General features: G+C 44.5%; 1 protein-coding gene across 4 annotated transcripts in view; it reads left to right on the top strand.

Moving 5' to 3' along the window:
* The window catches only part of ADGRB1 (adhesion G protein-coupled receptor B1), a 262,780-nt gene that overhangs the window by 184,547 nt on the left and 55,590 nt on the right, over nt 1–22,643 (top strand). For all 4 annotated transcript variants that reach the window (XM_072602911.1, XM_072602909.1, XM_072602913.1 and 1 more), the window contains 5 exons: nt 1,106–1,209; nt 5,892–5,994; nt 8,600–8,750; nt 12,724–12,793; nt 18,451–18,517. In XM_072602911.1, the coding sequence (XP_072459012.1) occupies nt 1,106–1,209; nt 5,892–5,994; nt 8,600–8,750; nt 12,724–12,793; nt 18,451–18,517 (495 nt within the window). The remainder of the gene's footprint in view (nt 1–1,105; nt 1,210–5,891; nt 5,995–8,599; nt 8,751–12,723; nt 12,794–18,450; nt 18,518–22,643) is intronic.

Below are 22,643 nucleotides of genomic sequence, written 5' to 3'. Positions count from 1 at the left end.
AGTCTTCTAATCGCAGGTAGCTTATTGTCTTTCAAGGAAGTGAATTTCATTGTGGGACAGCTCCAATTATTAGAGTTCTTTCTAGTGGGTGCTTTTTCTTCATTCTGCAATGAATGAAGCCTCCCTTATGTGCCCAGTCTTGGGTTGTGCTCTGCTTGGGGGAAGGAGAGAGGCGGAAGGAAGATACCCAGTTGGGGAGAGAGGAGCTCTCTCCTCTACTCCTCCATCATCAAAAGCGATACAGAGAGAGAGAGAGAGAGAGAGAGAGAGAGAGAGAGAGAGAGAGAGAGAGAGAGAGAGAGAGAGAGAGAGAGAGAGAGAGAGAGAGACAGAGACACAGACACAGAGACAGAGACAGAGAGACAGAGAGACAGAGACAGAGAGAGACAGAGAGACAGAGAGACAGAGACAGAGACAGAGAGAAAGGGAGAAAGAAAGCACCAAATGCCAAGTGCTTGACTGTGGGACTAGTTAGTGAGTGCATTTGGATGGAAAGGTCAGTATTGTCTAGGCAAGGTCAGGAAGGGTAGACAGGGAGCCGGGGGAAGTCAGACCTGAGTCCTTCCTTAAAAAATACCTTTCAGAGGAGAAGAACGAAAGAAGGGAGGGGGTCAGTGAAAACATATTTCATTCACAGTCTCAGATTAAATCTTTCCCGCCCATCTTCTAACACGCCCCCTTTCAAGAAACCAAAGATGTCATGGGGTCATGGACAGAACCTTAAACTGGGAGTTAAGAAATAGGAGTTCTTGTCCTGACTCTGCCACTGACTTGGAGCCCCAACCTTCTGTCCCCTTCCTTTCATGTCCTTGTGGCATGGAAAAAGCTAGAAGGTCCCTTCTGGTTCCATGGGTTCCACTGCAGTGCAGCCTCTTTATTTAGAAGAAGAAACCTAGGCCAGAGAGGAAAAGGGACTTCCTAGTTTAGCACTTGAGTCCCAGAGTCAGGACTAGAACTGATGTCAATTCTGCCCCTTCCCATTCCATGTGAGTCCATCCCATTCAATTCTATTCCATTTCCCATTCCTTCCTGTGCTAAGGGCTGACACTGACGTCTCCTTTCTCTGCTGGGTGTGTATATGTGTGTCTTTCTCTCCCTCTTGCAGAACATGGAAAAGGTGATTGTCCCCTCAGTCACACTCATCGTGGGCTGCGGCGTGTCTTCCCTGACCCTGCTACTTCTCATCATCATCTACGTTTCTGTGTGGAGGTAGGCAGATGACTGACGGGTTCTCAGGATGCCTCTTGGGATGTGGGAGGGGGCCTGTGGGGCTGGGGAGTGGGAAGGATGGCTGGCTATCAAAGATTGCCCCAGACTTGATGTGGCAACAGTCACTGTCCTGACTCCCTGTCTTACCAGGGGGTTTCAGTGTTGTTTGGACAGGGCAAGTCAGAGTTTCACTTCTGACTCTGCTAAATGTTTGACCCAGAACCTCTGTTGCCATATCCATAAAATAGGGACAGCAAACTCATTTGCCATCCCTTTTCTTCCTTCCTCGTTTCTTTTCTTCTCTTGTCTCCTCCTTTCCTTCCTCCCTCCCTCCCTCTTTCCCTTTCTCCCTCTCTCCCTCCCTCCCTTCCTTCCTTCCTTCCTCCCTCTCCCCCTCCCTTCATTCCTTATTAGTTCCCTTCCTTTTTCCTTCCCACAATGTTGTGAAGGTTAAATGACCTGGGGCTTTGACAAGTGGGGTGTTGAGGCACTGTGGAGTAGTGGATAGGGCACTGGAATCAGAAAAACTTGGATTCATTTCCTGCCTCAGATGCTCACTCAGTGCCCTGCCATGAGTAAGTCGTTAACTCTCTGTGCCTCAGTTTCCCTTGCTACAAATTGAAGGGGTTGAACTCAATATCGTCTAAGGTCCCTTCCAGCTCTAAATCAATGGTCTTAAATTAATCCTAGGTTAGGGTTGGGGGAACGACCACATTCACAAGAGAGAAACAGTATGGTAACAACAAAACACTTCAATGGGAGTCAGGAGATCTAAATTTGGCTCCTATCTCTGTAGCAGCCCTATATGAATGGGGGAAAAATGCTTCTTGTACCTCAGCTTCCCCCCATAACCAAAGGAGAATAATACTTTTCCTGACCTGATTACCTCCCAGAGGGTTTTGTGAAGATTTAAAAGAATTTTAAGTGCAATCAGGCTTTAAAAAGTTAAAGCCCTCTTCAGATTTAGACTAGAGCACATTAGGGCTAGAATGACCCTAGAACATAGAACACAATGTAAAATCCAGAGGGAGCCTTAAAGATCAGCTAGTACAACCTTCATATTTGACTGATCGTAAAACTGAGGCCTAGAGAAGGGACAGGACTTATCCAGGGTCACCCAGTCAATCAGTGACCATGATGGAATATTATGATGAGTTATTTTGTAGGTGAGGAAATTACCTCCCAAAGTCCTGGGAACCAGCTACTGGTTATTTTCCCAGAGGCATCAGCCAGCATGATCTGATCTCTTTTCTCACCCCCACCCTTTCATCACACTCAGCTGCCAATCATCCTGAATTCCGATCGAAAAGGAAAATGGCACCAGTTCCCTACACTGGGGTCACATTGACCTGTTCTGCCTCCAGGGCTGCCCGACCCTGGGAGCATGTCCGGAACTGTCAAGTTCAATTATCAGTGACATCCTACTGGCTAACGACCTTATCGGGCTGGCTGGGGCTGACTCCAGAAGCAGCTGGGTATATCCAGTGAAAGTGCTTCTGGGGAGGCAGTTAGAAGATTCTAACTCTGGCTTGCTTTGTGACCTTGGATTAGTCACTACCTAGTCCTGAGGTTTCCTATATAATGATGGCGTCAGAAATTGTGAGCTCCAAGATCAGATTTCCTTTGAGCTCTAATAGGCAGCTATACAGAAGGCTAGACCTGGAGTCATCCTCCTGAGTTCAAATCCAGCCTCAGACATTTACTAGCTGTGTGACCCTGGGTAAGTCACTTAGCTCTGTTTGCCTCAGTTTCCTCATCTGTAAAATGAGCTGGCAAAGGAAATGGCAAACCCATTCTATTATTTCTGCCAAGAAAATCCTAAATGGGGTCACAAAGAACCAGACCGAACAACAACAAAATTGTATGTTCTATGCCTTTCCAGTACTAACATTCTATGTTCTTAAACATTCTCTGTGCTATGCCTCCTTTGTCCTGTAACACAAGATCCCTTTCAGCTCCAAGATTCTGTGTTTTGTAGTTCAGATACTCTGTGTCCTAAGGCCTCTCCCATCTCTAATAGTCTATGATCTGTTCTGGACCCAAAGGACCCAATAGGACTGGTTTTTGTTTCTTGATGGGGAGGGAGTTGGCCAAGATTTTCATGGACCTCTCCCATCTGGGGAATTGGATAAATTGAAGCAACCAGTTGTTTTTGTGCCTTATGGATGTTGACTACTCCAGCATGCATTTAAATCCTTACTATGCACACTCACATGTACACCCTTACACATACATGCTCTGTCAGTTTCATATCCCCATTTGCACTCACAAACATGCTTGCATACACAGGTTTACACCTCTATTTGAGCACACCACACACACATGTGCTCAGATACACACACTCATATATATCCTTACACAAGACCATATGAGGGGCATAGCAGACATACAAATATTGATCAAGTGGGCTAGCCATATGCATAGCTGGAAAGTGAGGACAGAGTTGTGGGACAATAGGCAGAGAACCAGAAAGGACCCTAGAGGTCTTCTAATGGTATGTAAGTGACAGAATCCTCTCATTCTCCAGAAAAGGGTAAGATTTGTTTGTTTGTTTGTGTTTTGTTTTGTTTTGATTTTTGTCCAGATGTTTTTTTTTTCACAATATAGACACAGTCTATAGCATCTGACTCTTTATGTTCCTTCCCCTATTGGGTCATTGTGGGGCTAGGGCCATGGTCATTGTCATTAGCTCTCCATGGTTCATACCTCAGGCCATGAGAAAACACAGGACTATGCTGATCATAGATCTAGGGCCCAAAGGGAAAATAAGGGGTGATAAAGTTCAACCCCTTCATTTAACAGGTGATGAAACTGAGGACTCGTGTTAAGTGAATTGTTCAAGGTCACACAGGTCATAAGAGAAAAAAACAGACTTCGTACCTAATCCTTTCATTCCAAATCCAGCATTCTTGCTCCTGGATGATATTCTTTCCCAAAATCTGATAGAGTGTTTGGAGTAGGGAGTATGAGGATGATGGTGGGATGGTGGTTATCTTTGATGGTGATGGCATAGGTGTTGGAGATGAAAATAATGATTATGGTCATGGTGATTTTACTGATTGATATGATGACGGTGATTATGGAGTTGATGGTGATGGTGGTAATGGTAATGTGGATTTTATGAGATGGTTAGCTAGCTAGCCGGCTAGATGGAGAGAGAGACAGACAGACAGAGACAGAGAGTAATGCTAGAGGCGATGGTTATTATATAGATGAGGATGATTGTGATTATGTTTTCACCTGCCATCATTTGGCGGTGATTATGGAGATGATGGTGGTGTTAATTTTATACACAATACTACCGTACTGACAATAATTCTCTGTAGTGATGCTTATGAAAATGAGTGTGGTGATGTTGATGATACTGGTGATGGTAGGGATGGTATTAGTGCTGATGGTGATGTTGACGTCAGTTACAGAGCTGGTGATAAAATGGTGTTTAGTGTGGGGATGCTGAAGAGGGTGATTGGTAATCATGTAGGTGGTAAGGATGGTGAGGATGGTGGACACAATAGTGGTGTTGAAGCTGATTATGTATAGATGGTGTGGTATATGGGTATTCAAGGAGCACCAGCACCTCTACTGTGAGGGCTGATTGAGCCCTTTTCAGGGTTGCTCATTCACCTTTGGTGTCTACCTGGTACTCAACCCTCACCCATGGCTCCAAGAAACTGTAGTATGTGCAGCCACACCCCAGCAAAACCTTCTTGACAGATGGATTAAACCAGTTTGAGGGTACCAGCAGGCCTCAAACCCATAGGTGAGTTAGGGGATGTCTACCCCAAGCATGTGAAGACCCTGTGGAAAATGGAATGTGTATTGGGTGGATGAGAACATTTTGTTCCAACAGCCATAAAGGTGGCTAAAGCAGGCTCTGTGAAGTGCTTGGAGCTTGGTCAGACATCTTAGATGCCAAGGTTATCCACTGCATCCCAGGCAATTGCCAGTTGTTCTAACTTTTGTCTTGCCACTGGACTTAAACAACTTCGTCTCACTTAAATCCAATTCACCCATAAGTCAAGATATCACTCTGTCATGGCATTGTTTCTCTTTAAAAACAAAGGACAAGCAACATATAGATGTTGCTGACCATTATGTCAATGGGAAGGATGGGATGGGAACTAGACCTGGCTGATGAAATCTCCTCTACTAATACATGCCAACATGTTCTCTGCTGTTTATAGTTTTAGAGGGTTACCTAGAAAAGAGGTGTCAAATACAACCAGTGCAGTCTGAAGCAGATTAAAATGTAATTTTAGCAAAAGAAATAAGAATACAATAGAATACAGATGTTAATGTGTTGTTCTCTAAGTCAGGGATTCTTATGTATGGTTTAGTGGCTCTCTGTTTCTATCTGAGTTTGACACCACTGATCTAGAGCATTAAGTTACTTGCCCAGGGGTCCACAGTCAGTATGTGTCCAAGGCAGGACTTGAACTCAGATTACCCAGGCTTCGAGGCCAGCTGTGTACCTAATGCAATTGTCTCTCTTATGATGAGGATGTAATTATGTCAATTATTAAGACAGAAGCAGTGAGGCGATCATGATGGAGAAGGTGATTCTAAATGACTGGACTGCTTCCCCAGCTTAGCATCCCTGGACAAAACACCAAGGTCTATCGAAAATGTGTTCCAAGACATTGGAACCGGTCCAGTGCCTGTCTGTTTCTTCTCTCCTCCAGGTACATCCGCTCTGAAAGGTCTGTTATCCTAATCAACTTTTGCCTCTCTATCATCTCTTCCAATGCCCTCATCCTCATTGGGCAGACCCAGACTCGAAACAAGGTAAGAATGCTCCTCAGATCCCACCCCACTCTTACAAATCACTAAAAACAACAGATTCTCAGTTCAGTCCTAGCGCACATAGCTCCTTAACATAATCAATAACCAAAATCCATCAAAGTGATGTAGGCAAAAGGCTTTGCAGCTGAAAATGGTTATGTTCATCCCAGTTGTCATTGTTAGACTCACAGAATTCCACAGACATGATAGATCTAAGAGACCCTTGAACCAAAGGATCCTTACTTGGGCAGAGGGGTGAGGGAGGACAAACTTGGATGGGAAGAAAAATTACATCTTTATTTTCAGTAACCTCTAACTGAAACCAAGCATTTCTTCCAACTAGAGGCAGCTAGGTGGCTCCATGGATACAGTGCTATGCTTGGAGTCAGAAAGACAGACCCGAGTTCAAATTCTGCCTCAGAAACTTACTAGCTGTGTGACCCTGGGCAAGTCACTTAACTTGTCTATCTCAGTTTCCTCAACTGTAAAGTGGGGGATTCATGTTAGCACACCTACCTCCCAGAATTGTTGTGAGAATAAAATGAGCTAATATTTGTAAAACATTTTGCAAATTTTAAAACATTATATAAATGCTACTGATGAAGAGGAGGAGGATGAATATAGGCACAAAACATTATTCTGAGGTCTCCACGAGCTTCATCAGATTTCGAAAAGGGCTCTCGGTGAAGAATTTCTGATTTGACCCAACGCTCTCAATTTGTAGAGGTAAAAAGGAGAGAAGAAATTGAGACCCAAAGAGGAAAGTAATTTTCCCAAGATGTCACAGGAACTGGCATTTGAACAGTGGTCTTCAGATTCCAGATCAAGTGCTGTCTCTTCTATTTGTTCCGTCTGCATGCGGGAGGCCCCTTATCATCTCTCCTTGAGAAAGTCATCCATCCTGTCCTTCTAAAAGAAGTCCCTTATGTTCTGGGTCAGCTCAAATTGTTAGGAAGTCCTTCCATGTGGGGACAAAAATATCCCTCCCTATAACTGCCTTCCATTGTTCCTAGTTCCGTCCACTAAGGCCCAGCAGAATAAGTCTAACCTTTCTTCCCAATCACAGCTCTTCAAATACTTAAAGACCTTTATCATGTTCCTCCTAAGGATTTTTTCTCTGCACTAAAAATTCCCAGTTCTTTCAATTGATTCTTTCTGTGGAATGGTCTCTAAACCCCTCACCACTCTGATTGCCTTTTCTTGGACATATTCCAGCTAGCTAATGTCCTTTTCAAACTGTAGTATCCAGAACTTAATCAACAAGTATCATTAAATGCTTAACACATGCCAGGCACAGTGCTAAGCTTTGGGACTTCAAAAAAAGGCAAAACTATGGTCCCTGCCTCACCAGAGCTCACCTATCACATGCATATAACTATACATACAAGATATCTACAGTGGAAATGAACAACTGGACATAAGTGGGGTCTGACCAGAGTGGAGACCATCCTCTGCCTTGACACAGACCCTGCCTATATTCACTCAGTTAAGTTTACACTTGAATTTGGGGCTCTTACTTCATACTAGACCATTTATACTTTCTTTCTGAGTGTGAATAGTTTTGGGAAAGAGGGTGCTAAAAAGTTTTCAACTATTTTAATTCTTTAGGGATTAAACAAAAGGAAATAGCCCTAACTAAAACCAGAGGGAATACAATAAATCTGTATTCATCGATCATGGCAGGTGCACGTCAGTGGGAAAAGCCCTAGAGTAAAGGTGGTAGCCTTAGATTCCCTTCCAGCCTTCACCACTAAACTTAGCTATGTGACGTTGGCAAGTTGCTTCCCCTCCCTGTGTCTCAGTTTCCTTATTTGTCAAACAAGAGGGTTGGAGTAAGGTTATTTTCAGCTCTGATCTTCTTTAATATAGTAACTTAATAGTAATTCTTTAATCTAGTAACGCCGTTTCTATGTCTTCATTTCCCTGGTAGGAAATACCCTGAGGAGATGTTAAGGGGTTTTTTATTGTCAGTTTATTGAGCCTTTTTCCCAGCCACAGACTGGACCCTAACTTTTGGGATAGGGTGAGAGAGTCCTGATCTGAGTCCCAGACTAAGTCCTAGCCCAGGGCAGGACTCTAGTGGGCTCACATCCTCATGTCACTGATTCAACTCTGATCCTAGTCATGGAATCAGCCATAGTCCAAGACACTAAATCTTAAAGCTGGCCCCAGATTGAGACATAAACCCATATCCAGACCCAGCCCTAACCCTGGCCATAAGTGAGTTCTAATCCTATTGCCATAGACTGAGCTTTGATCCTGGTCAGGGACTGAGACCCAATCCAGGCCATCAATTAAATATTTTATTTACCTCGCTTATTTACTAAGTGTAACTAATCCAGGTCACAGCCTGAGCCCCCTGATCCTAGCAAAAGATAGCCTTTGTTCACGTTATCTTGCACATGCTCTAGGCTGCCATGGGATTCACACATGGCTCGTTGTAGCACTTCCCTGCTCCAGGGGAAGCAGCTCAGAGACCACCAGAGAGGTAGGGGAAGGAGGCTGCACCACAGAGAGCTGTTCTGAGGGGTCAGGCTGGTGGATACATACTGTCCCTGTGCTCCCCCAACTTCCAATGCCTAGCATGGCCCCTGCATTCCCTGCCCAGGTGATCTGCACACTGGTGGCTGCCTTCCTACACTTCTTCTTCCTGTCCTCCTTCTGTTGGGTACTCACCGAGGCCTGGCAATCCTACATGGCCGTCACCGGGAGGCTTCGCAACCGCATCATCCGCAAACGCTTCCTGTGCCTTGGCTGGGGTGAGTGGAACTGGAGATCCCTCCCATGGCCCAGGCAAAGGGATGGGCAAGACAGAGGAAAGTGCCCTGACTTGGGAGGAGGGACATCTGGGCTGCGTCCTAAAATGAGGCATGTGGACCTTGATGATCTCTGCAATCCCTACTATTTCTGTGTCCTGGATTTTGTGTCTCTTTTGCTCCACTTTCTGGCTCTTCATCTGGGCTCACCCATTTCCCTTGTCCTATGCTAAAAAAAGATAGAGGCTTTTTATTAGACTGTTTGCCTCAGTATCTTCATCTATAAAATGGGGAAAGTAATAGTATCTCCCTGCCAGGGTTGTTTTGAGGATGAAATGAGATAATAACTGCAAAGCATCTAGCACTGTCCCTGGCACGCAATACGCACTACGTCAGTGTTAGCTGTTATTATCATGACTGTTTGTTGTTGTAAAGATCAGATTACATCACATTTGTAAAGCACTTTGCAAACCTTAAGGCACCATATAAATGGTAGCTATCGCTGTTGTCATTATTATTGTTGATGACGTTATGAATAATAATGATAGTCGTAACAGCCAACAGTTTGACATGGCCACAAAAAACCTTATCCACTCTAGGCTTCATTAAAAGAAGTGTCAGTCAGACTGGTGGTGCCAATGTCCTGTGCCTCACCTTGGGCATTGTGTTCAGTTCTGGGTGAAGTCTGTCCAGGACAGACACTGACAAGCTGGATCACTTCCAGAGGATGGTGACCAAATAGCAAAAAAGATTGGAGACAACCATGGCTTATGGGCATCCACTGAAATGGATGGGGATATTTAGTCTGGAAAAGAGAAGGCTTAGTGAGGCCATCATAGCTGTGTTCATTTTGATTATTCATTGGGAAAGAGAGATTTTGATTTATTCTGATTGGCTCTAAAGGGAAACACTCAGTATGGTCAATGACTAGAATTTGCAGAGAAGCCGATGTAGATTTCATCCTTTAGGAATGACTCTCTCACTATTAGAGGTCTCCGGAGGTGAGATAGGCCTCCTTGGGAGGTGGTCGGTCATCTTTGCTGGTGATTTACAAGCAAAGGATGGTTACAGCGGTGGTGATGATGGTTCTGCTGTTAAGAAGAGATTTCCCTTCAGGGACAATTTGGACAAAATAATCTTGAGATCAATTAACAAACACTGATCAAGTGCTTAATATGTGTCTAGCAGTGGGGACAGGAAGACAGGAATGGGATGGTCCTTGTCATCAAGGAGATCATGTTCTGTTAGAGGGGACAATATGTACACCCATGTGCAAAGTCTGCACAAAGTAAATAAATGGTGACTTTGGGACAGGGGAGCACTAGCAAGTGTTTGGAACAGGGAAGTAGATGTTACAAGATGATATAAAAGGTGGTACTTGGAATGAACTTAGAGGGATGCTAGGGACTCTAAGAGGTGGAGCTAAGGAGGATATACATTCTAGGTATTGGAGACAGCCCATGCAAAAGCATGGTGATGGGAGATGGAATGTTGTGAATGAAGAACAGAAAAAAAAAAAGGTGAGTTTGGCTTGACTGTAGCACAGGTGAAAGGGAATAATTGTGTAATAAGTCTAGAAAGACAGCCTGGAAAGTGGTTGTGATGGACTGTAAATGTCTAACAGAGAAACTGACATTTGATCCTAGAGGCCATAGGGAGCCACTGGGGTTTATTGAGCAGCAGAGGGACATAGTAAGATCTGTGGTTTAGTGATATCACGTTGGCAGCTGTCAGGAAGTGGGAAGATCTGAAGCCAGGAGACCAATTTCAGTAGTCCATGTAGGAGGTGATAAGGGACTGAGCTAGGGTGATGACTGCATGAGTGGGGAGAAGTTAGGTAGACAAGGTTTGACAACTGAAGGGTGAGGGAGAGTGAGGAATTGATGTAGACTCAGGTTGAGGACCTGGGAGCTGGAAGCGGATGGTATTGACAGAAATTGGAAAGTAAAAAGAGAGATTGGTTGGGTTGGGTGGGAGGGAATAGAGATAATGCATTCTTAATCAAGTTGGAAGTATCGAATGACTATTTGGTGACAAGGGATTGGAACCCAGGTAGATGTGTAGATCATCTGTATAGAGATAATAATTGGACCTAGGAGAACTGATCAAGTGGCCAAAAGAGAATGTTCAGAGACAGAAGAGAAGAGGGTTCAGGAACAAACCTTAGGGTACATCCATGGTTAGAAGACAAGATGATGATGGTCCAGAAAAAAAAAGGGACTAAGAAGGAGCAGTCAGACAAGTATGAAAGAGCAGGGTCACAAAAACCCAAAGAGGAGAGTATGTCCCGCAAGAGAGGGTCCAACAGTGTCAAAGGATGCTGAGAAAGAAGTCAGAAAGGATAATGATTGAGAAAGGATAATGATGATCTGATAATAATCAGATTTGTCACTTAAGAAATCACTGGTATCTTTGGAAAGAATAAGGTACTTTTAACTCTGGGACTCTGGAATTCCTTGAAATCTAATCCTTCTGTCTTCTGCATGACAGCCTTTCAAATTCTTAAAGACAGCTGTTATGCTCTCCACCATCACCCCCCATATCTTCTCCAGATTAAGCATCCCCAACAAATTTTCATTTGTCCTGACCTCCAGTAGAACCCCCAAGCCCTAACCCCAATTTACCAAAGTCCTTTCCAGAATGGAGTGCTCAGGACTTAACACAGTGTTCCTGATACTCCGATCAGGACACAGTGTAGCAGGACTATTTCTTTTTCATTGTACTATTGGGTTTCTCTTAATGCTACTCTGGTTCAAGTTTAGGGTTTTGGCTGCCATGTTATAAGTGTTGGCTGATACCAAGGTACACAATCACAGAATTTCAGAATTTTATTATTGTAAGGGACTCCAATGGTCACGGAATCCAACTCATGCCTGCAAAAACAAAACAACCTCCCTCCCCCCCAATAAAAAATAAAATAAAATAATAGTCCTACAATGGGCAGCAAGGGGGTGGAGTTAGGAAGACTCCTCTTCCTGAGTTCAAGTCTGACCTCAGACACTTAGTAGCTGTGTCACTTAACCCTGTTTGCCTCAGTTTTCTCATCTGTAAAATGATCTAGAGAAGGAAATGACAAACCACTACAGTATCTTTGCCAAGAAAACCCCAAAAAGGGGTCATGAGAAGTCAGGCATGAGTGAAAAACAACAACTAAACAACAATCCTACACTACAACAGATCAGATAAGTGGCTTAAAGACTTCCTATCATGGTAAACCTCTGGAGACAGGTCCTTCTACTTTCAGACAGTCCTAATTAGGAGAGCTATGTTGACCCACTCCACTGGCCCTCCCTCAATCTTCAACCTTATTTTTATCCTTTGCAATTCCCACTTAACTTTAGTTCCTCTCTCTGGGTCTGATCACTCCTTCACATGAAAAGTCCCTTTTTGAAGGGAGTCAGCCCTGGGCACAGGACCCTCCACAGAGCAGGTGCTAAATAAAGGAAGTGAAAGTTCTTCTAATGTTTGAAGACAGATATCATGTTCCTTTGAAGTCTCCTCTTCTCCAGGCTAAACATCCCCAGGTCCTTCAATCCAACCTTATATGGCATAGATTTCCCTCTCCTGGGTACCTTCCTCTGGATGTTCTTCAGCCTATCAATCAATCAACATTTATTAAGCACGTACTGTGTCACACTGTGCTAAGCTTATCCATGTCCTTCTTCAATCATGGTGTCCAGAATTAAACGTAATATTTCAGACGTGGAGTGCAATTCACTAAGTCCTTCAGATCCTTTTCACACAAAACTGCTATGGAGCCAAACCTCCCCTTGTCTTCCTGCAGTCCACTATAGGACTTTACATTTTATGGTTCCCAAACTTGGCTATCACCCACATGACTGGGTTGGCACAGATTCTACCTCTGGACACTGAGTTGCCAGAGTTTGTGCTAGGGTATGAGAGGGCAGCTGGATAATAGGAAGATGGAGGAAACTGGGATGTGACAATACTTCATTGTTGGCATTTCCCTCTCTAGGGCTTCCTGCTTTGGTGGTGGCCATTTCCGTAGGATTTACCAAGGCGAAAGGCTACAGTACGGTGAACTAGTAAGTATTGAGACATTGCCTCCCTTCCCCCTCCCTGGGCTAGAACTCTGCCCCTCAGTTGGAGCTCAGCTGTAGGCTGGGGAATGGGATTAGTAAGAATACTCAATCTCCAAAACAGACCCCTTCAAAAGCATAGAGGTGGTTTCTCTAGTCATTCATCCATGAAATATCTCCTGAATGCTGAGCTCTGGGATGAATTAGATTGGAGCTCATAAGCTAATGGGATGAGGGGAGGGGATAAGAGACCCAAATGCTGGATACTTCATGATATAGTAAAAAAAATAAAAACAAAATCACTGAATGTGGATTCAGAAGACCTGAGTTCAAATCCCAAATCCTTTCTTTAATACCTATGTGATATTGGACAAGGTTTTTAGGATCAGTGGATAAGAGATTCAGAGCTATGAGTGATCTCAGAGGCCATGTACTTCAGCCCCTTCGTTTTACAGAAAAGGAAACAGAAGTTAATTTTCTTTTTTTTTCCTTTCTGGGCCTAAGTTTCTCCAGCTGTAAAAGGAAAGTGTTGAGTTTGTTGATTAGTTTTTCAATAGTGTCTGACTCTTTGTGACCCCATTTGGAGTGTTCTTGGCAAAGATATTGAAGTGGTTTGCCATTTCCTTCTTCAGCCCATTTTATAGATGAGGAAACTGAGGCAAACACAGCTAGTGAGTGTCTGAGACTGAATCTGAACTCAGGAAAATGAGTCTTTCTGATTCCAGGCCCACCACTTTATCCACTGTGGCTTCTAGATACCCAACTTTTGGGTTACCTGACCTTTAAGATCTGTCTTGGTTCTGGATCTTCTAAAGCAAGATAGATGATACATGCAGTCATGTGATCTTGGGTAAATCATTCTCCTTTATGACTCTCAGTTTCTTCATCTGTAAAGTGGGATTCATGTTCTCTAAGCCACCCTACTTCAAAGGGTGAAGAAAGTGTTTTACAAGCATTTCAGAACCATGAGCTGCTCCTGTTCTTAGGTGAGGTAAGATGGGATAAATGCTTTAAGATAAACGACTCAGAGTTGTGAGGGCCCAGAGGAAAGAGAGAGCTTTTCTCATTGGGGATGAGTCAGGAAGGCTTCTTGAAAAAAATGGCACCTGAATTTAGCCTTGAAGGATGGGTGGGATTTTAGCAGACAAAGCTGTTAGGGAAGACATGAGAAAGAGAAGACAGAAAGCGTATTTCAGGCAGAGGGAAAAATCATCAGCAAAGACAAGAAGTGGCAAAGTAAGCCTCATGTTAGGAAACAGTAAAGTGTCCATAAGAACGTAGAATTCTGAGCTGAGAAGGACCTTGTTGAGCACTGAGTCCCATCCTCTCCTTTTTTTAGAATTGCTGAATGAGATGCAGAGAGGAAAAGTGACATGTCCATAAATGTACAGAGCCACAATCTGAGTGACTAATGAATAATTGAACATCTATTAAGCTCTTACTACTTGCCAGGCACGGTGCTAAGCACCAGAGATACTGACACATACAAGTGAGACAATTCTTGCCCTCAATGAGCTTATATTCAACAATTCACCAAGTCAACACATAAAAGGGAGCTAGAAAGAGAGTGATGACACATGTTGTCATGGTTTGGAAATGGATGGAAAGTGCAATGGTCTAGTTCCTGGTAAGAGAAGGTGCAAGTTTCCTATCAGAGCACAGGGTCCTAGGGATGGACGGACTCCAGGTTCTGGTAAGAGAGGGTGTCTTTCAACACCAAATTTAGAGGAAGAAATTGGTTCTTTTTTTTTTTTTTTTTGTCTCAATACTGTCAGCCCTGAGGGCCGGTGCTAAATAAATGAAGTGAATTTCCATTTCAGTATTTTCTTTGGCTGGAGCAAAGAGTAAAAAGTGAGAGATAGAAGTGGAAAGGTAGGTAGGACTAGGACCATGGAGAGCCTGGAGTGCCAGGATAAAGAGTTTGGAGATGTGTATATATACATATACATATATACACATGTACACATACATACACACACATATATGCTTGCTTACATGTTGTCCCCCCTATTAAATTGCAAAGTCCTTGAGGGTAGGGACTGTCTTTTGCCTCTTTTTGTATCTCCAGCACTTAGCAGAGTGCATGGCACATAGGAGACATTTAATAAATGTTTGTTACTTGATTAGACTTTTTCCTGTGAGTAGTAAGTCACTGCAAAGATGTTCTGAGCAAGGGAGTGACTTGAGAGGCAGTATGGGATAGTGGAAAGAGCAGAAAGGCTTGGGTTCCTATCCCACCTTTGATGCTGCCACTTGTGTGATCTTTGACAAATCCTGGAGTCCCTGGGACTCAGTTCCCTCTTATAGAAAATGAGGGAAGCTGAATTAGTTGGTCTCTGAGGTTCCTTTTGCTTCTAAATCTATAAACTTCTGATCGGAGCTAGGCTTTTGAAATTTGACTCAGGCATCTTGATTTAGCAGGGGACAGACCAGAAGCCAGAAGATGAAGTAGGAGACCACTGCCATAGTTCAGGGGGATTGTATTGAGGGTCTGGCCTAGAAGAACAAAGACAACAAGGCCTCAGAAACCAAGGGAATAATGGTGCAGTCATCCTTGTTTGGGCGTCAGAGGGACGGAGGTGAAGGAGGAGGGAGGAATCCCAAAGGCGCAATGCTGGTTTCAGTGAGGGGGCAGGGAGATGATGAGTATGGCATTTGAGAGGAAACCAGAGAAGAAGGAGAGAGAGAAAGGGAGGAAGCCCAAGGGGGATGTCAGGAGCCTAGGATTTTATCAGTGGCATACTGGCTGCCCACTGGCATCAGGCAAAGAGAGACCTTGGCACTTTAGCACCAGCCACTGCACCACAGCCTCCCCCCACCCCCAGTGATGTCTGTGATTCAGGCAAAGGGGGGCGGGAATATAAAGACAGAGGGGGAGAAAAGCAATAGCAAGAGAAAGACTGAAAGACAGATAGAATGAGGCAAAGCAGACACAGAAGGAGCCAGAAAAAATGAGGACAAAGACAGAATGAAAAACAGAAACATGGAGAGAGAGAAAGGGAGGGAGAGGGAGGGAGAGTGTGTCAAAGAAAGAACCAGAGAGACAATGGGAGAGATACACACAGAGACAATGAGACTGAGAGAAAATGGGATGTGCGTGCGCGCGCGCGCACACACACACACACCTCTATAATGGAGAAGCAAATCGAGCCCATCTAAGTACCCCAGCATGAGAACCAGCCTTGTGTGGCAGTTAAGAGACTAACTAGCATCATCTTGGACTCAGTTTCCTCATCTATTAAAAGAAGCTAACATTTCCTGGATTGACTCCTTCACTGGGTCATTGGGCAGAAAGAGCTTTATAAATTTTAGAGCTAAAAAAAAAAATGGGAGTTCGGTTTGTCAAACAAGAGAATGGTCTAAAAACCACTTTGGAAGATCCAATATGCTTTATTATAGACCATATGTGTATAATGTGTGTGTGTATATATATATATATATATATATATATATATATATAACAGATCATAGAGTATTGGAGCCAGAAGAGACATTAGAAATCATCTAGTATCACCAAACCATCATTTTACAGATGTGGAAATCGAGGCACTTTACAGGGAATCTTGGGTCTGGTGGAAAGAGCACTGATTCTGGAGACAGGGGATCTGGGTTCAGACTCTATCTCTGATAACTCTCTGTGTGACTCATAAAGTTTTAGGACCTCAGTTTCTTCATCTGCAAAATGATGGTGTTGGATTGAATGACCCCTGAGGTGCCTGTTGGTTCTAACCCTATGATCCTATGACTTGCCATGATCCCATAAGTACCCAGGTACCGAGCCTACGTTTAGGGCTCTTTCTGCTATAGTCATGCCTCTCTGTGGGTGTCTTATTTCCATGGTTCCCCATCCCTTCCACCCCAAGCAAGGAGTGACCCAGATTGCTTTTGGCCCTGAATCTCTACGGTACATCTCATGACAGATGTCATAGAATGAACCTTGGAGGTTGTATAGTCTAATCCTTTCTTTTTGTAGATGACAAAAATTAAATGTGAAGACTCAAATGAGATAATGTAAATATTTTGCAAAAATTCAAGTACTATAATGTTTATTACTTTTATTAATTACTTGTTGATAACTGTTGATGTTTGCTATTAAAATTGAGGCAGTTAGGTGGTATAGAGGATAGAGCCAGATCTGGAGTCGGGAAGTTTGTTGTTCAGTTTCTTTAGTTGTATCCAACTCTTTAGGATCCCATCTGGGTTTGTCTTGGCAGAGATACTAGAGTGGTCGGCCATTTTCTTCTCCATTTGACATTAACATTGCCATTTGACAGATGAGGAAACTGTGGCAAACAGGGCTAAGTGACTTGCCCAGGGTCACACAGCTAGTAAGTGTCTGAGGTTGAACTTAGAAAGATGAGTCCTCCCAGTGCTCTGTCCACTGAGTCTGCACATTGCTCTGTGCCACCTAGCTACCTGGTTACCAACATCCTACTAGCAGAAAGATCAGAATAGTATTATGGATTGTATTGTACAAAAATGATGATCTTGACTATTCCCCAGAAATAACCAAATTCTTTTCATTGAAGCAATTTGAATTGTCTCATAGTCCTGGGCTCTGAGCCCTCTGTCCTGCTCCAGCTTCCTGTGTAACTTTAACTAGGTCACCTGAACTGGGAGAAAATGTAGGTCCTTGGAGCATTTCCCAGTCAAGCCTCCCTTTCTTCTCCCTGATTCAAGGGTAGCTCCCAACACTTGGGACAGGGTGTTGGATTTGGAATCAGGAAGACTCAGGTTCAAATCCTGCCTTAGAAACGTGCCAGCTGTGTAACTCTGGAAGAATCACACAGCCTTTGTTAGCCTCAGCAGCCTCCTTGGGAGAATGGGGGTGATAACAGCATGCAGACAGCATGGGGGAGCTGTGATGGAGGCCCAGTTCTGATAAGTGAAAGCTTATCCGAGCCCAGGGACCAGAGATGGAGCCCAAGGACATGGTGTTGGAGAGATGATATTGGGGGGTGGGGGGAGAAAGAGAGGCAAACAGCACAGGGCCATGACTGTAAGGAAAAGAGTTAGCCAAAATTATGCATCAGGGCACCTTCAGGGATCCCTGCAGCTAGGTGGTGCAGTGGAGAGCACCAGTGTAGGAGACAGGAGGACCTGAGTTCAAATCTCACCTCAGACACTTGGCACTCACTAGCTGTGTGACCTTGGGCAAGTCACTTAACCCCAATGGCCTCATCCTGGGTCATCTCCAGTCATCCTGATGAATATCTGATCACTGGATTCAGATAGCTCTGGAGGAGAAGTGAGGCTGGTGACCTGCACAGCCCTCTCTCACTCAAAACAAAGTCAAGTGCAGGTCATGTCATTATTTCTCTGATGGCATGGTCTTCTTTGGCAACGAAGGACGAACACACGACCTTGCTAGGATAAGAGATACCCTTGGGGAAGGTGTAAGGGACACCTCAGACTGTGCTAGTGTCTCTGCCGTTCTGTGCTCACAAGGTAAGTGTTAGGAAACAGGAATTGTATTTAATCAGGGAGGGCTTCCTGAAGGAAGCAGTTTGAGAGAGAAGATTGGGATAGACTTGGAAGAGAAGCTAAAAAGGGAGAGAGACAAAACCAGAAGCTAAGGAAGGGAGGCATGAGCTCCTTGGTGGGGAGGTCTGATGGCCTAGTCTGGACTAACCAGCCTGTGTTCTCTGCTCCCTTTCTCTCAGCTGCTGGCTCTCCTTGGAAGGGGGACTGCTGTACGCCTTCGTGGGACCAGCTGCTGCCGTTGTCCTGGTACTGCCTCCCCAGAAGGGCTCCTTTCTGGTTCCCCCTTGATCCCCCTAGGTCTAGAGAAGGGGTGACCTGATGTCCCCATCCCCTTCCATCCCACCAAAGATCCCAGGCTTCAACACACCTGGATTTTAGTTCCTGGCTTTGCTATGAGACTTGGGCAGGCTCCTATTCCTAACAGGGCCTAGATTTTCTCCTCTGTAGAACAAGGGCATTGGTCTGTGGAGGCCCCTCCATCCCTGTCTAAAGCTGTTAACTCACTGTGTGACTTAGTCACCTCAGTCCTGGGGCTTGTTTTTCCATCTGTAAAGAAAACCCTGGGGCTGGCTGGTCTCAGAGGTCCATCCTAGCCCTGGACCATCTGGGATTCTCCTCACTCCTTCCATAACCTTGCATAAGCCACTCCCTCATGTCTCAATTTCTTCACCTGACCCGCTGGGCTCCACAGTCTCTAACGAACCTTCCCCACCTAAATAGTCTAAGGGTTGAAATCTCCATAACAAAATATTACCAAGTACAGGCCCAGCTTTAATGAATAGATAAGAACCATTTGTCATTTGCACACAGAGCAATTCAGTGTAATGGGCTTTCATCCTGGGCTTCCTCTATCTAATTTATCTGGATACACATCTGGCCCAGGGCTCAGCTACTCTGTGAGGGAGACTGGTGGACCGGGCTAAGTGACTTACCTGGAGGTCATGCCATATGCTGCTGCTGCTGCTGGCTATGTTTGCTATTTCTCTTATCATTTGGGCCTCAGTTTCCTCCTTTGTAAATGGGACCCTCCCCAGTGTGAGTCCCTGATTACGTATTTTCTTGGCTAAGAGACTGGAATGGTTTGCCATTTCCTTTTCCAGCCCATTTCACAGATAATGAAACTGAGGTAAACAGGATTGTGACTTGCCCAGGTTAAGGGAAAGGTATCCTTATCTCACCATCCCCTTGCATCCTGACAAAGATCCCAGGAATCCATGCACCCAGTTCAAATTCTGGCTGTGTTGACAATTCATTGTTTAACTTTGGGCAAGTTCCTGCTTCTCTCTGGGCCTCTTTTCCTCTATAGAAAAGGGGTATTGGTCTGAATTTGACAGTAGATTAACCCTAAGAGGGAACCCACAGTCTAGAATAAGAACCAAAGAGATACACACTATGGTTCTACAACCATAATGTGTATGTTCTTTCTTCTACTAGTTGTAAGACATCTCTGGGTTTAATCGGCAACCCTTTTTTTTTTTTAGGGAAACTGATTTAACAGATGAAACAAATGAATCAAACAAACTCCAATTCAATTTGACTAAATTCAGCAGTTTTTTATTAAATACCTACTTATGTGCCAGGCCTCATTTTGTATCCCAAGACAAAAACAAAGCTGTCCCTGCCTTCAAGGACTTTGCCCTCTAGACGACAAGACAGAATGTATACAGATATGTGCAAAACATACTCCAAGTGATTTCAGAAGGGCCCTAATAACTGGGCATTAAGTAAGCACTTACTATGTGCCAGGCCTTGGGCAAGGCACCAGGGGGAGATACAAAGTTCAGGCCAGCAGGCGGTTAAGACAGATAACTCTAATGCCCGATATTATATGATAAGGGTATTGGAGATATTCTAACAAACTTCTGATGGAGATCTGAAGGGGCAGGTCATTACCAACATTTGAGGTGAAGGAAGTCCTCTTAGAGAAGTTGGAATTTGAGCTGACTTTTAAAGGATAGATGTGCAGGAATTAAAACGGATGGAAGAGGATGGCACTGGAAACAGACTGAACAAAGACCCAGAAGCAGGAAATTTCAGAGTGTATTGGGGGTAAAGGTAGAATAATGTGGCTGGAAAGTTAGAGCGTGACCAGATTGTGTGGGGCCTTCAATGCCAGGCTAAGGAGTCTAAACTTTAGACAATAGGAACCCACTGAAAGATTTCGACCCAAGAAGTGACAAGACAAAAGCTTTACAAAAGGTAGATCATTCTGGCAACTTACCAACGATAGATGGAAAGAGAGAAAAAGAGAGGGGAAGAGAGACAGAGAAAGAGGAAGAGTCACAGAGAGACAGAAAGAGAGAGAGAGAGAGAGGCAGAAGGAGGGAGAGAGAGACAGAGATAGACAGATAGAAAGAGGGACAGAGAGAGAGAGGGACAGGGTTAAAAACAAGACAGTCTCTGCTCTCAAAGAACTGTTGTGTTCATCCAAAGACATCGTGCAAGCAGTCTATGTACAAGCAAGATATATACGGGATAAATTGGAGATAATCAGTGGAAGGAAGGCACTAGCATGAAGAGGGGATTCAGAAGGACTTTCTGTTGAAGCTAACATTCCCCCCCCCCCTTCTCTCTCCCTCTCTCTCTCTTCCCCCCTCTCCTTCTCTCTCTTTCTCTCTTTTTATAGACACACATACCCTCTTTAACCAATGAACATTTAATAAGTACTACCCTGTGCAAGGCAAGGATGAAATAAATAAAAATTATGTACCTTCTTTCTAGCTTCAGATTTTAACTGAGGAGATAGATTGCGTGTACCCATATACATAGATAGAAAATCAATATAAAGAAATTTGAGGAGGAGGCAGCTAGGTGGATAGAGGGCTGGGCCTGGAGTTGGGAAGATCTGAATTTAAATCTAGCCTCGGACACTTAATGCAGCTATGTGACCCTGGCCAAGTCACTTAATCCTGTGTGCCTCAGTTTCCTCATCTGTAAAATGAGCTGGAGAAGGAAATGGCAAACCACTCCAGTATCTTTGCCAAGAAAACCCCAAATGGGGTCACAGAGAGTCAGATATGACTGAAAGGACTGAACAACAATTTGAGGAAAGGGGAGTCACTAACAGCTGGGATGACAAAGAAAGGACTTCTGAAGGGTGCACTAGGACTGAGCTTTCTAGGGGCTTAGGGATTCTCAGAGGCATAGGCAAGGGGAGAAGGCATTCCAGGCATGGGGTTCAGCCTGTGCTAAGGCAAGAGGATAGCAGAGGGATCATCGTGTGTGAGGGGCAGCAGGAAAGCCTATTAGACTGAACCATAGAGCGTATCAAGGTGGGGGGGGGGGCTGTCTAATAAGCTTGGAGAAGATGTCTAGGGCTCAGTTGTGAAGGGCTTTGAATGCTGAACGTAGGAGTTTGTTTTTTGATGGTGGGATTTTCACCAAGGAATAAAAGGGGAAAAAAATTCTGCTGGAGCAGAAATAGCCCAAGCAAAGGAGGGAGGCTAGGAAAGCGTGGGGCCCATTCACGGGGGTTTGGAAAGATTCAATGAGATGGTGGATTTGGAATCCCTTTTGGCATGGTAAAGTGCCTTGTATGTGGGAGTTCCACACCCTCCCCCCCAACCCTTACCCCTGCATACATCTTGTTCTTCTGCTTCAGGGGAAGAGGCTATGGGATTTTAGAACTGGCAGGACCTTGACAATTGTGGTATGACTCCCTTATTTAACAGAGTAGGATATTGAAGCCCAGAGGTGGGTGATGACTTTCCCCAGGTGGCATAACTGTTACAGGTAGAGCCAGTCCTCAAACTCAGGGCTCCTGACTTCCAGCCTAGGCCATGTTGCTTCCCCAGTTCTCTTCCCCAAAGGTGGGTAAGTCCCCAGCAGAGCTCCCTGCATCCTTCCTTCTGGAAGATACCAAAGAGAAAAGTCCTAGAGAGAGCTTGGTAGGGGGACAGACACACCTTCACTGTCTCAGGCTAAACAGAATTAGCTTCTCTCCCCATCCTCCCTACCACCTGCCCTGAAGCACTGACCCACCAAGAATCCATTAATAGTCCCTCCATCGGGTCTGGAATCTCAACACTCACAGGCTAAGAGACTGCGTCCAGGCCCAGAGGGAAAATTCATTTCAGTGCCCACCCCACCTTCATACAGGTAGGGTTGATTTCAAGCAAACCCAGTATTTCAGTTTTTCTTATTTTGACAGGACCTTAGGCTTAAAAACCAGACAAATCCAGGGCAATTATTCACATCCAAAGGTCCTTGGCTTTAAGGATGCCTTGAACATCTAAGTTTCTATTTACATCTAAGTATTGGTTTACTGATCCTATAACATTGTGACCTGGTGAGAGATGAGGTAGGGTGGATGGAGGTGGTAGTGATAAGAGGAGGGGGAGGAGGAGGGAGGGGGGTAGGGCAGTGAAATTTA

The sequence above is a fragment of the Notamacropus eugenii genome, chromosome 4 (genome assembly GCF_028372415.1).
Source record: "Notamacropus eugenii isolate mMacEug1 chromosome 4, mMacEug1.pri_v2, whole genome shotgun sequence".
In the NCBI taxonomy this organism is placed as follows: Eukaryota; Metazoa; Chordata; class Mammalia; order Diprotodontia; family Macropodidae; genus Notamacropus; species Notamacropus eugenii.
This window is presented reverse-complemented; position numbering and strand designations above follow the sequence as displayed.